We start from the raw sequence: 13,906 nt of genomic DNA on the forward strand, positions 1-13,906 counted from the left end.
CCAAGGGAGAGCCTGGGAGACCCTGATCCCCCTCTGCAATTTTTGTCTGAACTTCTTTTGGTTTGGAAATCGTGCTGGAAGTCCCCAGATGGGGCCTCTGTATCCAAACCAATCTAGGGGCTCCACCTTTGATCTGAGGATGATTTGAGGTTGGTTAGGCCATCACAACACCTGCCTGTGGGATTTTCCCCCGGGCAGAGCACAGGAGATTACTCCAGCTGCCCCAAGGGCTGGGTTGGGAGGTCTGGCTGCAGAGTTGCTCACCAGGTGTCTCCTGGATGTGTGGGCATTCACCTTGCAGTCTGACACCATGGTGTTGGCATCAGCTCTGGGGCAGAATGTGATCCTTCAAATGCAGCATCTGATGGTAGAGTGGAACCACAGTTTCAGGGCAAAACCATGCTGGTTTGGGGGTGTGTGTTTATTTGTTGATTTTTTAAGACACTTGGAGATGTTTGAGGTCTGTTTCTTGATCTGCTGGGGAGATTGCTGGGGAGGCTGATGTAATAAATGAGATCTTAATAGGAGTGACAGAATATTGTTATGTTTTAATTAAGGCTGCTTCTACAGCACAGGAGCAATAAGGTGCAGTGGAAGAGAGCCACAGCTGGACAGACTTGAAGCTTGTTCCCAGGCTGTGAACCGAGCTCTGCAGCTCTGATTAACAGCTTGGCCCTGTGCTGTTGTGGTCTCTGGTGTGGGGCCAAGGGCTTGGGCTATCCTCCTGTTTCTGCTCCTGGCTGCTGGAGTCAGTGCTATGCAGCACAAAGCCCTGGGTTGTCTCCTCCAAGGCTTTGGCCACTGATTGGGGTTTTGTCCTGTTTGCTCAGGACCTACCCTAGAAAAGTTGTGTTGAGTGGAGCCCCTGGGAGCCCCCCATTGCAGTCCGTCCTGCTTGTCAGCACTGGCAGTATGTAGCACCCAAGAGCTTGTGCACAGCCCTGAACAGACAGAAACAGGCAGGGGCTCTGGTGAGCAGCAGTGTCCCAGCCTTCCTGCTCTGAGCCCAGGAGGCAGGCACCTGGCTGTCCTCAGCAAGCCCCTGAGCCAGGAGGCAAGCACCTTACCCAGAGGGAGCAAGGAGGCTCAGTTTTGGGACCCCTCCAGCCTGTGCCACGGGGCATTGCCCTGCTGAGAGGGAGGGGGCTGGTGGCTCTGGGGGTGCTTTGGGGGAAACTGCCTCTTGTAGAGAGCACTGCTGTACTGCAGCTCCGGGGTCACGAGCCGCCGGCACATGCGCTCCGTCTCCGCGTCCAAGCCCTGCTTGAGGTTGTAGCCCAAGATCTTGGCATTGCCATGCTGCAGGGGCCGCAGGGAAGAGTCCTTGATGTCCTTTGGGGCCACGCTGCCCCTGCCTTGCAGGCAGGTCCTCGCCAGCTCCGCCTGCCTCGCCCGAAGTGCCTTCACCTCCTGCTGCATGCGCTCCCTGCCTATGTCTCGGTCGACCCTTTCCCAGAAGGTCCTGTTGAAGTGGGTGTAGATTTCCCAGTCCAGCCTGTTCCAGTTCTTTATCTTCTCCACAATGGTGTCTGGGAGGGGAGATTTGGTGCTGCTGTCTCTGCTGTTGAGTGGGAAGTAGATGACGCTGTCCAGGTCCCAGCACAGCATCTCCTTCAGCAGCACCATGGACTCGTCAAAGTACTCGGAGATGAGGAGCAAGTCAAAGGAGGCCTCGATGGCCTCCAGCATGAGCTGGACCCGCTTAGCAGAGACCTCTCCGTTGGGGTTGAAGCCAAAGTCAAATGTCATGAGGTTCCTGGCATAGTGACTGTCCTTGCTTGCGGGATTGTAGTAAAGGTAGGGGTGTCTGAGGAACTCCTCCAGGCTGTGAGCACGGGAGAAAGCTGATGCGCCCTTGTAGTACACAAAGGAGGACTCCATGAGCTGCACAGGGTTCCTCAGGATGGAGAAGTAGACAGCTGAGTGGGACACCACTTTCTGCACCTGTGGAAGGAAAAAAGGAGGCTTTAAAAGGGGAGAAGGAACCTGCTTGCTTGCAATCTTGTGCTCTGCTGGGAAGCAGAAATGCTCACTGGGGTTGGAGATGGTGGGTGCTGGGGAGGGTTTCAGGATGTAGCTCATCAAAGGAGCATTTTTGTCAGCTCTGAGGACACAGCTGACAGAAGACCTGTGGGGAGAGCAGTGACCACATCTCCCTGTTCCATGGTGCCACAGCTGGGTGGCCTGTCTCCTTGCCATTCACCCCATTTGTGTGTCCCCAGGTGGCATCCAGAGAGGTGGATGGTGGGCACAGCTGACCTGAAGTGCTTGAGCTGTTTGCTTCTTGCAGCTGGTGCCCTCTGGACCTGTCCAGGTAGCAGGACATCTCCAAGGGCCCACCAGACAAGAATGAGCTGGTAGTTGTTGCCTGCTACAGACACTGTTTCCTGGCTCATCTCAGGCCCCCATCCCAGTGACTCGAGCAACAGAAACGCTTGGTGGCAATCCTGTCTCTCTAGTTTCATCCCTGAAGCGTTTAGGTGTGCTGCAGGTGTCCCACCTCGCTCCCCAAGAGTCCCTCTCTGCCTGCCCCCCACCACAGAGTGCTTCACCCTTACCTCTGGCTGCAGGAAGCGCATGTGGTGGCAGAGGATGTTGAAGCGCCGAGGCCTCCGGGTGGAGAAGCCCTGCACGAACCTCGCCAAGAAGTGCCGTGGGTAGAAGAGCTGGTTGCCCCCTCCCACGGGGAAGGCAAAGGTGAGGTTGTGTGTCTCCCCAAAGCGGAAGAGGATGTTCATGACAGTGCTGCTGGCGCTCTTGTGGACCTTCAGAAACACCACGTCAGTCTTGGGCTCGCATGTCTCCTCCTGAGAGGAGACCCCTCTGGCCTGCTGCTCTTCTCCAAGGGTCATCTCCTCAACTTTAGAGGCTTCCGTCCAGCTTGGGAAAAATCCTCTCTCCAGCTCTGTCCTGTAAAAGTCCTCTGCCTGTGGAAGCTGGGCTGAACTTGGCACAGCGTGCTTAGGTGAGCTTCCCCACTGATGGTAGGGGGAACCCCTGGCTTGAGGCTGGGACTGGCTCTCTACCATCACCTGTGTCAGCTCTGGCAGTGATATTCTCCTGTGCTCCTCTGTGGTCATCCTGTTTGCAAAGATTATGAACTTGCTGGTGGCAGCACCATCATCTCCCCAGACTGTGGAGATCTTCCCAGGGAGACTTGTAGAAGGACCCTCCCTGGTTGCTTTCCTCGGGCCAAGAAGCTGGGATTTCAGCCCTGTGGATTGGACTTTCACCTTCTTGCTGCTCTCTGTGGGCTGCCATGTCCAGTGCTCCTCTTGGCTGTCTGGGCTTTCCAGTGGGGTCTTCTGGCTGAAGTACAGCTGCATCTGAAAAACATCTTGCAGACTCTCAGTGGAAGCGGGCTCTGGCATGGCTTTCCTCTGCCAGGGTGGGTAATCGTCCTCCCACACCAGCTCAGGGAGGGTCTGGAGGGCATGGGTGAGCTGGCTCTGGTCTGTGGTCTGCTGCAGGGCGCGTTCCAGCTCACACCGGCAGCTTCTGTAACAGGGAGGATGTCAGAGTCGGCTGCAGAGCATGGAAGGAGTGTGCAAAGAGGACAGCTCCTCTGGAGCCCAACAAGCCCCCTGCAGACATCCCCAAGCAGGATCCCCTGTCTTTCTTGGGGTACTGGCATTGCTGGCAGAAGTATGACTTGACCACTGCCCTGGGAGGTCAGAGTGGGTGCAAGAAGAGAAGAATGGGTCAGCAGTGATGTGCTAATGCCCCTGTCCTGCTGGAGCATGGTGGGCCGGTGGTAAGGGGCACAAGAGGAGGTGAGGAAAGAGAAGAACAGGTGGCAAAGAGAAGCTGGAGGAAAGCTTGCAGATGACCCCAGATTGGGAGGACAATCAGGGGCTGTAGGGGTTTGAAGCCAGCCAGGACAGAGCCCAGAGCAGTCTGGTCTGGTGGGCTCAGCTCTGGTCTGGGTGTGGGGGTTGGATGTGAGAGCCCCAGAGGGGTCCTGTCCCACCTGGGTTTTCTTTTCTGTCTGAAGCAGACATGGCTGTCTTTCAGGAGGGTGGGTTTTGAGCCCACCACAGTGGTCAGGAAAAGGCTGGAGATTGAGGTGCAGGTTTGCAGGCCTGCTTAGGGCACCTACTTGGAAGGCTGCAGCTTCTCCACAACTTGAAGTGTAAACAAGAGGAGGATGAGGAGGCTGAAGAAGGTCCAGAGCCAACCTGGCTGGCACCTGTATATCGCTTTCAACTTCCTGCAAGGAAGCAGACATTGCAGACCATTAGACACACAGGTGCCAGGCAAAGGGCAAAGACACCTGGAGACTTTTTACACTTTTTTTCCTATTTAATTTTATTCTTTTATTTTTAAGACAAGGTCAGGTTTTTAGAGGTGGAAGAGGCGCAGGGGCAGCCATAATAACCAAAGAAGCTGAGAGGCTGTGCTCAAGCAGCGTAGCCTGGTGGAAATTTCCATGCAGGACAAAGATATCACAATGAAAGGTAAACAGTGTTAACCACCACGCTGTGGCTGCTCGAGCACCTCTCTAGCACTGCCTTTGTTTTCCCTACTCCTCACCCCTTCTCTCCACACCTGCCACTGCAGGTGATAGCCAGCTGTGCAGGCTCCAGCTGTGGCAGAAGACATGATGCTGCCTTGGGAGCCCTTGGGAGAGCTGTGCCTCTCTGCTGTGGGGCTTGGCTCTGATGTTTGTGCTGAAGCTGCTCTGAAGGCAGCAAAATCAAGATAAAGTGGCACGTGGAGCAGGAGAAGCCTTTGCCTTGGAGGCTGGATGGTCTACAGAATAGAATAGACCAGACCAGGTTGGAAGAGACCATCAAGATCATCGCTAGACAATGAGCTTTCAAAAGGCTCAGCTGCTTTCCATGGGTAACTCCTTCACAGCTTTCTCTCAGTTTAACATGCCAGGATGACATTGGGAGCATGGATCTTGGGGCAGAGATAAGCAGTTGAGATCAAAGCAGCAGGAAGATGTCCGAGATGGAGCTGGTGGGCATCAGCACCGAGTCCACAATGGCAGCATGGCTGCTTCAAGACATTAGTGCTGTGCTATGGGGCCTTGGATTGTGTGTGTGGATGTTCAGGCCATCAAAAACATTGCTGCTGGACTTTCACTGTTTGTAGGGCTTGCTGCAGACCCTGCTGGAACTTGAGCTTAGTCTTAATCTTAAAAGGAGCAATCAAGGGACCAAGATTCCTGACAGAAAGGAGTCATTTCTGCTGGCTCCTACCTAGGGAACCTACTGCTGCCTAACAGGAGATGATGTGTGCCAAGGACTCAGTTAAGTCTTTTGTCACTTGGGTGGGAGGCCAGCCTGCAAGCCTCAGATGTCTGCTCCCCCACTCTCAGATGGAGGCAGCTGGCACATTCTGAGCATGAAACAGGGATCTAAATTGGCAGGAATTAAAGAAAGCAATGTGAGCAGAGCCTGCTTGGAAGCCACTTTTCTGCCACTAACCTGTCTTCATTTCCTTTGGTGGTCAGGTTTGGGCAAAGAGAGTGGGCCTGGGACACCACACACCTGCTTGACCTGAACTTTCTTCATCTCCACAGTGCTTTGTCTCCTACTCTGGGCGCTCTTGTGAGGTGCTGGAGAAGTATGAGCTGGATGAGCTGGCAGTGATGCAAACATGGGCTGTCTGAAGTGGTCATCTGCATCCCATTGGTACTGGTCAGGAATTTGTGCTTGCTACTGAAAACCTGGATTTCTTCCAGAGGAATTGTTGGCTAGTATGGCTAGCTGCAGTTTGCTTAGTACAGCACTACTGCCAGTTCTTGGCCATCACTTCAGACACACGTGGATAGGGTTCTGCCCCTCTCTCAATGGCACTTGCCAAGTTGAAACACCACGCTCCTCCTAGGAGATCTTTCATATCTAAAGTGCTTGGTGCTATAAAGGCTGGAAGGCCATGACAGTGCTGCTGAGGATTCCAAAGATACAGCATTGCTAGCAGGGTGAACAAGTTAGGTGTCAGCAGCACAGCACCCCTAAAACCCGGTGGCAGGGAGGTGCCCATGCTCCTTTGGCACTTGACGAGCAGCCTGCCAAGCTGGGATGAGACATGGGTAACTGGTGAACATGAGCACAGCTTGCTGTCTGGCCAACCAAGGAGAGCATCATGCTGGGAAAGACACGTGGACGTGGCAAGCAAAGGATCAGAAAAATGCACTCAAACAGCACTTGAAATGCCAAGACATGGTGAAGGGAGAAGGTTGGAGACACAGGGCTGCCCCAGAGCTGCTGCAAGGCAAAGCTTGGTGAAACACCCCTGTGCAGAATATAATAGAATAGGATTAACCAGGTTGGAAAAGACCTTTGAAATCATCAAGTGCAACCTATCACCCAACACCCTCTAACCAACTAAACCATGGCACCAAGTGCCTCATCCAGTCTCTTCTTAAACACCTCCAGTGATGATGACTCCACCTCCCTGGGCAGCCCATTCCAATGGCAAATCACTCTCTCTATGAAGAACTTCTAGCATCCAGCCTAAACCTCCCCTTGTGCAGCTTGAGACTGTGTCCTCTTGTTCTGGTGCTGGTTGCCTGGGAGAAGAGACCAGCCCCCACCTGTCTACAACCTCCCTTCACGTAGTTGTAGAGAGCAATAAGGTCTCCTCTGAGCCTCCTCTTCTCCAGGCTAAGCAACCCCAGCTCCCTCAGCCTCTCCTCATAAGGCTTGTGCTCCAAACCCCTCCCCAGCTTTGTTGCCCTTGAAGGTCACTAATGGCCAGAAAGGCCAAACAGAGAGAAGGCACTGAAGGATGAGTTGCTGCAGGATGAAGCTGTTGCTGGACAGATCTTGTTGGAAACTCGATCTCGCCTCACTTAAGGCACAGCTGTTGGTGTTTGTGTGCCTGTCCAGCTTAAGCAAAGCAGCAAGATGGGAATGGCTAGCTCACAAGCTGTGATATTTAGCCATGCACCCAAACTCTCTCTTAGGGGAGAGCTGCAGGAACACCCACCAGAAAAGGCAGAATGATGCAACGCTTGCCTGGCAAGTGGTGCTGAGGAGGGTGGCACCCTCTACTACTCCAGTATCAGTATTTGGGCTTGCTTCCACAGAGGTCCCTGCTCAGCACTAATCTTCCAACCTGTGGAGAATCTATGAGAGGTCCAGGTCCTTTTGTTGCCAGCCTGTTGCCTTTTGTGCTGTTGTGTTGGTTGAACAACCAGTTGAGAACATGCAACGCACTGCTGGCTGCTTGGGTCTGGCATAAAGTCAGAGCCCTTCCTCCAGGCTGGCTTTGGTGGGGCAAATGTATGTAGAGGAGGGTGAGCTGAGAAAGGGAGAGCTGAGACTGCACTGAAATTTGTGCTGAAGATGCCAAATAGATGCCCTAAAGGCAGCAAAGTCATAATAAAAGGGCACACGTGGCATGAGAAGCCTTTGCTTGGGAGGCTGGATGATTTGTAGCTGGACAATGAGCTTTCAAAAGGTAACTCCTTCACAGCCTTCTGTCAGTTCAACATGCCAGGATGAGATTGGGAGTGTGGGTGTCTTGGGGCAGAGTGTAAATGCTTGAGATCAAAGCAGCAAGAAGATATCCAAGATGCACTTGGAGCTGATGAGCATCAACACTGCCCCATAGGGCAGGTGGCAACCTGCAGAGTCTTTGGAAATGCCTCTGGGTGCAGACAGACTGTAGCTGAAGAGCCTCTGCACATCAGACTCTGTGCTGTCACCTCCAACAGTGATAAAAAAGGGTGCAAAGATGGATCCAGCACCCCCAGAGATGCCTTTGGCTGCAGGGGCTCAGCAGCAGAGCCCCAGCAGCTGACTCTTGTCAGTGGTGGGCTCTTTACAGCGATGCCCAGTGATAGGACAAAGGGCAATGGGCACAAACTAGAACATGGGAGCTTTCACTTCAACATGAGGAGAAACTTCTTTACTGTGAGGGTGCTGGAGCCCTGGAGCAGGCTGCCCAGAGAGGTTGTGGAGTCTCCTGCTCTGCCAACTTCCAAAACCTGCCTTGACATTGTGATCCTGAGCAATCTTCTCTGGGTCACCCTGCTTTAGCAAGGGGTTTGCATTAGATATCTCCAGAGGTCCCTTCCAATTCCTACCACACTGAGATTCTGTGCTTAATCCTCCTGTACCAGCTCAGTGGTGTAACCAAAGCCCAGTGTTGGTCACTGATTTAGAAGGCTGGTGTCCCTAGCTGTGTCTTGCTTCTCCTGCAGAGAGGAGGTGCCTGGGGTGCTCCTTGGAAGCAGGTGCTGGTCGATGGCAGTGGTACTGCAGATCTTTACCTCCTTTTCCCCCTCTGCCTGAAGCAGAGAGGACAACCTGCTTCCCTCCGACCCGTGCCTCTTCCCTATCCCACACAAAGCAGGGTTGAACACGACACCTCTGTGTGTCAGTGCCCTACCCTTGAAACAGCTGGCTCAGGAGAGACCCTGATGCCTCCAGCACTGCAGCTCTGTGTGCAGCAGCCCTGCCCAGCTGCTGCAGGCACAAGTGGAATGGCTACCCCGGAACTCTCTCCCCCAGCCTAAGGGCACTGCTGCCAAACCAAGTCTTGCCCTGTCTCCTCCATCCCCTTCAAAACAGAAGCTGTGGAAGAGTGCAGCTCACTCTTTGGGTTTGCCCCATGAAAGTCTTGAACAGAGATGCATTTCTGCTCCACATCTTCTCCACAGGTGAGTCAAAAGATGCTGTTTTGCTGCCTGGTGTACAGGGAAGCAGTGCTGCCCTTGGAACCTCCCTTGAACAGACAGCCCCATCCACCCAGACTGATGTGGACCAGAAGTGCTCCTCTGCCCATTCCCATGAATCTCAACCTCCACCTTCAGTCTCCAACCATTTCTCAGCACAGAGGAACCTGTGTTGAACACGACCTCTGGCTAGGGTGGAGATAGACTTTTACTGAAGGCAATCATATTGTACTGAAATAAGTAATTGACAAAAGGACTTACATGATCAAATACCTTCTGAATTTCAGCATGTTGGGCTGGAGCCTTGGCTGGGAGCTGGTGGTTATCCTCACACTGGGAGAGTGGAAAGCAAACACCCAAAGCTCGGCTTGTGTGCCCGCGGCTGGTGGCCCCTCCCCAGGGGGGGTGCCTAGGACAGGGAGCCTGCAGCAGACCTTCCCACCCATGCCCTGTTCTCCAGAGCCTTCCCCAGGGAGGGACCAACCTCTGCTGCAGTGAGTTGAACACTTACACAGCCGTGGCCTGAAGGACTGCTGGCAGTAAGCTGCCATGGCCGGTGGTGGTGTTCTCAGGGACGCTGCAGGAGGTGGCCATGTCACTCATGTCTGTGTCCCCACCTTACTCCTTGGTTTCACCAGTGGATTTTGATGTTCCATTTTGACCCCTTCTGTCCTCCTGTTCTGCTCTTTGTGGTTGTCTCTTATTTTCCCTCCTCACATCCTGCTTTTATTTCTTGGCAAAGATGAGGACAGAGGTGGTTTGGCTTAGCTCTTGATAATCCCTGCTTTGATAGAAGCCTTTAGGGCTGTGCTGCTGTGCAAGCTGGGTCACACCTGCATGGCATGGAGTTAATTGTCTCCAGCCACCCTGGGCTGTGGTTAGGCAATCCTCAGCTCCTTTCTTTGCTTTCCCTCACCATACAGCTGCTCCAGGCACAGCATTTCACCACCTGCAGCTCCAGGCTCCATGACCTTAACAAGTCAACCTCTTGCTTTCTCTAAGTCGGCAAAGTCCTCAGCACCCTGTGGTGTGCTAGGATGACCCCAGCAGGACAGCCTTGCTAGGAAGCCAACTGCTTTTCAGTACTTGTGAAAAACTGGTCACTGGGTCTGCTTCTGCTGGTGGACAGTGTAAAACAACTCAGAGGAGACTTGGGAAGTGGCCACCTATGATGGAGGTCTGAAAGTAGTTCTTTGACCAGAGTCTCCTCCCTTTTCAGTGGCTTTTCTTCCACACCCTTCCCCTTCAAGGCTCATCTCAGCATCCTGCACAGCATCTGCAAGACACAGCCATGGCTTTGTGTGACCAGAGGCCCTAAGCACAGGTGTCAGGACTGTTATGCTGCTTGTATTTAGGCACCAGACACCTTGGACAGAGAAGGAGATGGAGGATATGTGGCTGTCACTTGTACCATGTGGTCCAGGCTGTGCAATACCCATTCTACAGCACCAGGCTCCCCATGTGCCTCCTGGCACAGGTGGAGAGACCCTTGCAGTTCAACTGTTCCTTCGCTGTGCCCATGGGTCTCAGGAAATGCATACCAGACAGATAACTCACTTCCAGCCCAGACCTTGGCTTTCTCAAGGGACAAAGGGGCCCAGCTTCCTTCCTCCCCCTCCCCCTGGTACAGGCAGGTGCTGCCTCTCCCTGTGGACCTCATCAAAACCACAAGTTTGCTGTGGGGCTGGCATGTTCTCCACCCATCCTGCACTCTGGCTTTCTACCCAGGCTGGCAGCTTATCTGGGAGTCTGGGGCTGGCTGACAGCCAGGAGCCAGCTTGCTGTTGGCAGGGATCAAGCCCACTGAGACCCAGGGTTACTGCTTCTCCCCTCTTTTTCTCTCGGCACAAGCCTTTCCCATGCAATCTGAGCTGGAGAAGCCTGCTTGGGAGATCACAGAGATGTGCAATAGGTGACTGAGGGGTCTGTGGGTGTCCTCAGGGAGCACTGGGTCCAGCTCTGGAGTCCTCAGCATAAGAGAGACATGGACCTGTTAGAGCAGGGCCAGAGGTGGCCCACAAAAATGATGTGAGGGCTGGAACCCCTCTGCTATGAGGCCAGGCTGAGAGAGTTGGGGTTGTTCAGCCTGGAGAAGAGAAGGCTCCAGGGGGACCTTCTTGTGCCCTTCCAGTACTTAAAGTGACTGCTCAGAAATATGGGGACAGACTTCTGAGCAGAGCCTGTTGTGATAGGACAAGGGGTGTCAGAGTTCAAGTAAAAGTGGGAGATTTAGACTGGAGAAGGAAGAAAATGTTCACTCTGGGGGTGCTGAGACACTACCCCAGGTTCCCCAGGGAGGAGGCAGATCCCTGCAACCATGCCAGGTTATGCTGTTTGGGGCTGTGAGCATGACCTGGTCAGGAAGGGGCTTCACTTTTGGACCAGTGTCTGAGGGCCTTGGTGAAGATAGCAGTCCTCTGAGGTTACACCCAGGGATCTCTCCTCTCCTGCAGATGCTGGAGCAGGGGCTGGGACGTGGGCAAGCAAATGTGTCTTTTTGCAGCTTCTGACTGCACTGTCTCTTCTCATTGGACAGGTGGATCCTGCTGGGGTGACCTAATGGGCTCCTAACTGTTGTGGATACATGAGAACTGTCCTGGTGGTGCAGAACTGCCCTAGGTGAGTATCATCCTCATAGGGTCATGCTACAAGGGTATGTGCACTGGGTGGTGCGATCATGCTCTGCCTGGGGAGGGGCTGCTCTCAGCAGAAGGCAGAGGAAGAACACCAAAGACTGCTAATAGTAGAAGCCTTCAGTCCCTTCCCACTCCACATCCCTATACTCATACTGGTGCTTGAGATGATGATGGAGCTCCTTAAATTCCTGGAGAAGTCATTGGCTGGAGGGGGAAAAGCAGAGCGCTGCAGCAAAGCCATACCCAGGGTTAAAGTTCTCCTGGGAGAGGCCAGGGGTTAAAAAGCAATACTGATCCCATACTAGAGGAGTCTGGAACACCTCCAAAGAAGCTCAGCAGATGAGAGGGGCTGAGGAGCCCTCCCATGAGCAAGGGTTGGTGGCACTGGCTTCACCTGCAGTGGAAGCTCTGGTCCCTGAAGCCAGAGTTGCCTGATTTGAGACTGTTGTCCTTCTGCTTCATGCAGGCAGCTAGAATTTGAGGATCTGTAGGGAGGTTGCTTAGACTGGGATAAGTTCATTGATGGACTGGGTCCCATTGCTTATCCAGGATAATCACAAGGTCCTGTTTCCTACCATCAATCCCTGCTGTGCCTGTTCTTGCCCATGCTACCTGCCCAGGCTCCACTGACCTGTCTCCCATTGCACACTCACAACAACCCATCAGGAGAGCCTTAAGCTCACCTCTACCTCTTGTTTCAGGTCTTTCTTAATCCACCTGTGTGCTCCTTTAGCCCAGAAGGCCAACAATATCCTGGGCTGGATCAGGAATAGTGTGGCTAGCAGGACCAGGGCAGGGATTGTCCCCCTGCACTCAGCACCGGCAGGGCCACACCGTGAGTACTGGGTTCACTTTGGGGCTTCTCACTCCAAGAAGGACATTGAGGTGCTGGAGCGTGTCCAGAGAAGGGCAACAAAACTAGGGAAGGGTCTGGAGGACAGGTCTGGTGAGGAGCAACTGAGGGAACTGGGATTTTTTTAGTCTAGAGGAGGCTGAGGGAAAACCACCTCACTCTCTACAACTCCCTGAAAGGAGGTTGCAGTGAGGTGGGGGCTGGTGTCTTCTCCTTAGTATCAGGTGATAGAAGGAAAGGAAATGGCCTGAAATTGTGCCAGGGGAGGTTTAGCTTGGAGATTAGGAAAAAAATTCTCTACTGCAAGAGTGCTCAAGCATTGGAACAGGCTGCCCAGGGAGGTGATGGAGTCACCATCCCTGAAGGCATTCAAGAAATGTGTGGACAATGGCACTCTGGGACACGGTTTAATGGCCATGGTGTTGATGTTGGTGTTGAGTTGATGGTTGGACTGGATGATCTTAGAGGTCTTTTCCAACCCTAATGATTTTATGGTTCTTTCTAAGGTCTCTGGTTGCCCAGTGCTGCTGCCTCCTCCCACTCTGCAAGAAGAGGCCAAGCTAGCAAGACAGGCACAAAAGTACAAGCTGAGCTGGTGCATGAGACCCTCCCTTCAAGTAATGCCATGATTCTGAGCAAGGAGCACAGCTGAATCTGCAGGCTGCTGAGGCTGCCAGGGTTGTCTCCACTCATGTTGCTTCTTCACTTCCCCCCCCCCATCTTTGCTTCTTTGCAGCTTTTTTTCTGGTATGCTGCACACTTTGCTTCAGCAAGGACTTCTGTCCAGAATGTTCTACCCACACCCAGTCCCTTTGGCCATCTCATTTGTGCCCTGGCAGGCTGGAGCTTGCTGGATCTCAAAGGGAGATGAGAAGACAAAAGATTTGCCTGTGTCTCCCCAGCAGTGAGCCAGGGCCTAAGCACAGTGACAGGTTGCAGAGATCAGGATCTGGGACATCCCAGTTTCTGAGGTCTGCAGGCATTCCTGCAAATCCTCTGGTGGAGAGAAACTTCAGAGAGGGACAAGTTTTCTACCCACCACCAGCAAATTCTTTGTGCAGCTTTTATGGTTGCTTTTCATAGAATCATAGAATCAGTAAGGTTGGAAAAGACCTCAAAGATCATCAAGTCCAACCTGTCACCACAGACCTCATGACTACTAAACCATGGCACCCAGTGCCACGTCCAGTCCTCTCTTGAACACCTCCAGGGATGGTGACTCCACCACCTCCCTGGGCAGCACATTCCAAAGGCTAACAACTCTCTCTGTGGAGAACTTTCTCCTCACCTCCAGCCTAAACCTCCCCTGGTGCAGCTTGAGACTGTGTCCTCTTGTTCTGGTGCTGGTTGCCTGGGAGAAGAGACCAACCCCCTCCTGGCTGCAGCCTCCCTTCAGGTAGTTATAGACAGCAATAAGATCTCCCCTGAGCCTCCTCTTCTCCAGGCTAAAGCAGTTTCAGACCAGTTTCCAGACAGATCTACTCACAAGGAGACCCATGGCCATTTCTAGATGGCTTTTTTTTTTCTCCCCTGGGGAATCCAATGCCCCATGTTATCAGCCAGGTGCAAGTTTGCTTTCCAAGTCATTCTGAAATCAGTCATGCCCTGGGCCTCCCTTTCCGCAGCCGCTGGTCCATTAGCACCTGCCCAAACATATTTAATGAGTTTGACACTCTGGAGAGCAAGCAGGGCATGCCCATGTAGGCAGTTCCCAGGGACTTCAACAGCTCACCTGGGACACTGAGGCCAGCCTACTCTGGTGGCATGGCCATCAATACTATC

The 13,906-nt window shown here is 53.3% G+C and overlaps 1 protein-coding gene across 1 annotated transcript; it reads right to left on the bottom strand.

The window, feature by feature from the left end:
* Positions 1-450: 450 nt before the first annotated feature.
* Positions 451-5,522, bottom strand: LOC137454137 (galactose-3-O-sulfotransferase 2-like). The gene is made up of 5 exons (XM_068164059.1): positions 5,499-5,522; positions 4,534-4,586; positions 4,100-4,210; positions 2,559-3,498; positions 451-1,944 (listed from the first exon to the last, which is right to left on the bottom strand). The coding sequence occupies exons 1-5, from the start codon at positions 5,520-5,522 to the stop codon at positions 1,087-1,089; spliced, it is 1,986 nt and encodes a 661-aa protein (XP_068020160.1). The 3' UTR covers positions 451-1,086.
* Between the last annotated feature and the right edge of the window lie 8,384 nt (positions 5,523-13,906).

This window comes from Melanerpes formicivorus, unplaced genomic scaffold (genome assembly GCF_026170545.1).
Source record: "Melanerpes formicivorus ecotype bairdi unplaced genomic scaffold, bMelFor1.0.p_v2 SCAF_76, whole genome shotgun sequence".
In the NCBI taxonomy this organism is placed as follows: Eukaryota; Metazoa; Chordata; class Aves; order Piciformes; family Picidae; genus Melanerpes; species Melanerpes formicivorus.

Excerpts from the sequence above, each read along its gene's own strand:
- LOC137454137 (XM_068164059.1), bottom strand. The coding sequence starts at position 5,522 with ATGAAGAAAGTTCAGGTCAAGCAG. Across the intron at positions 4,587-5,498 it reads AGAAAGTTCAGGTCAAGCAG|CTGGAGCCTGCACAGCTGGC; the intron begins GTGTGTGGTGTC and ends CTTCTGCCACAG. Across the intron at positions 1,945-2,558 it reads TGCGCTTCCTGCAGCCAGAG|GTGCAGAAAGTGGTGTCCCA; the intron begins GTAAGGGTGAAG and ends TTCCTTCCACAG.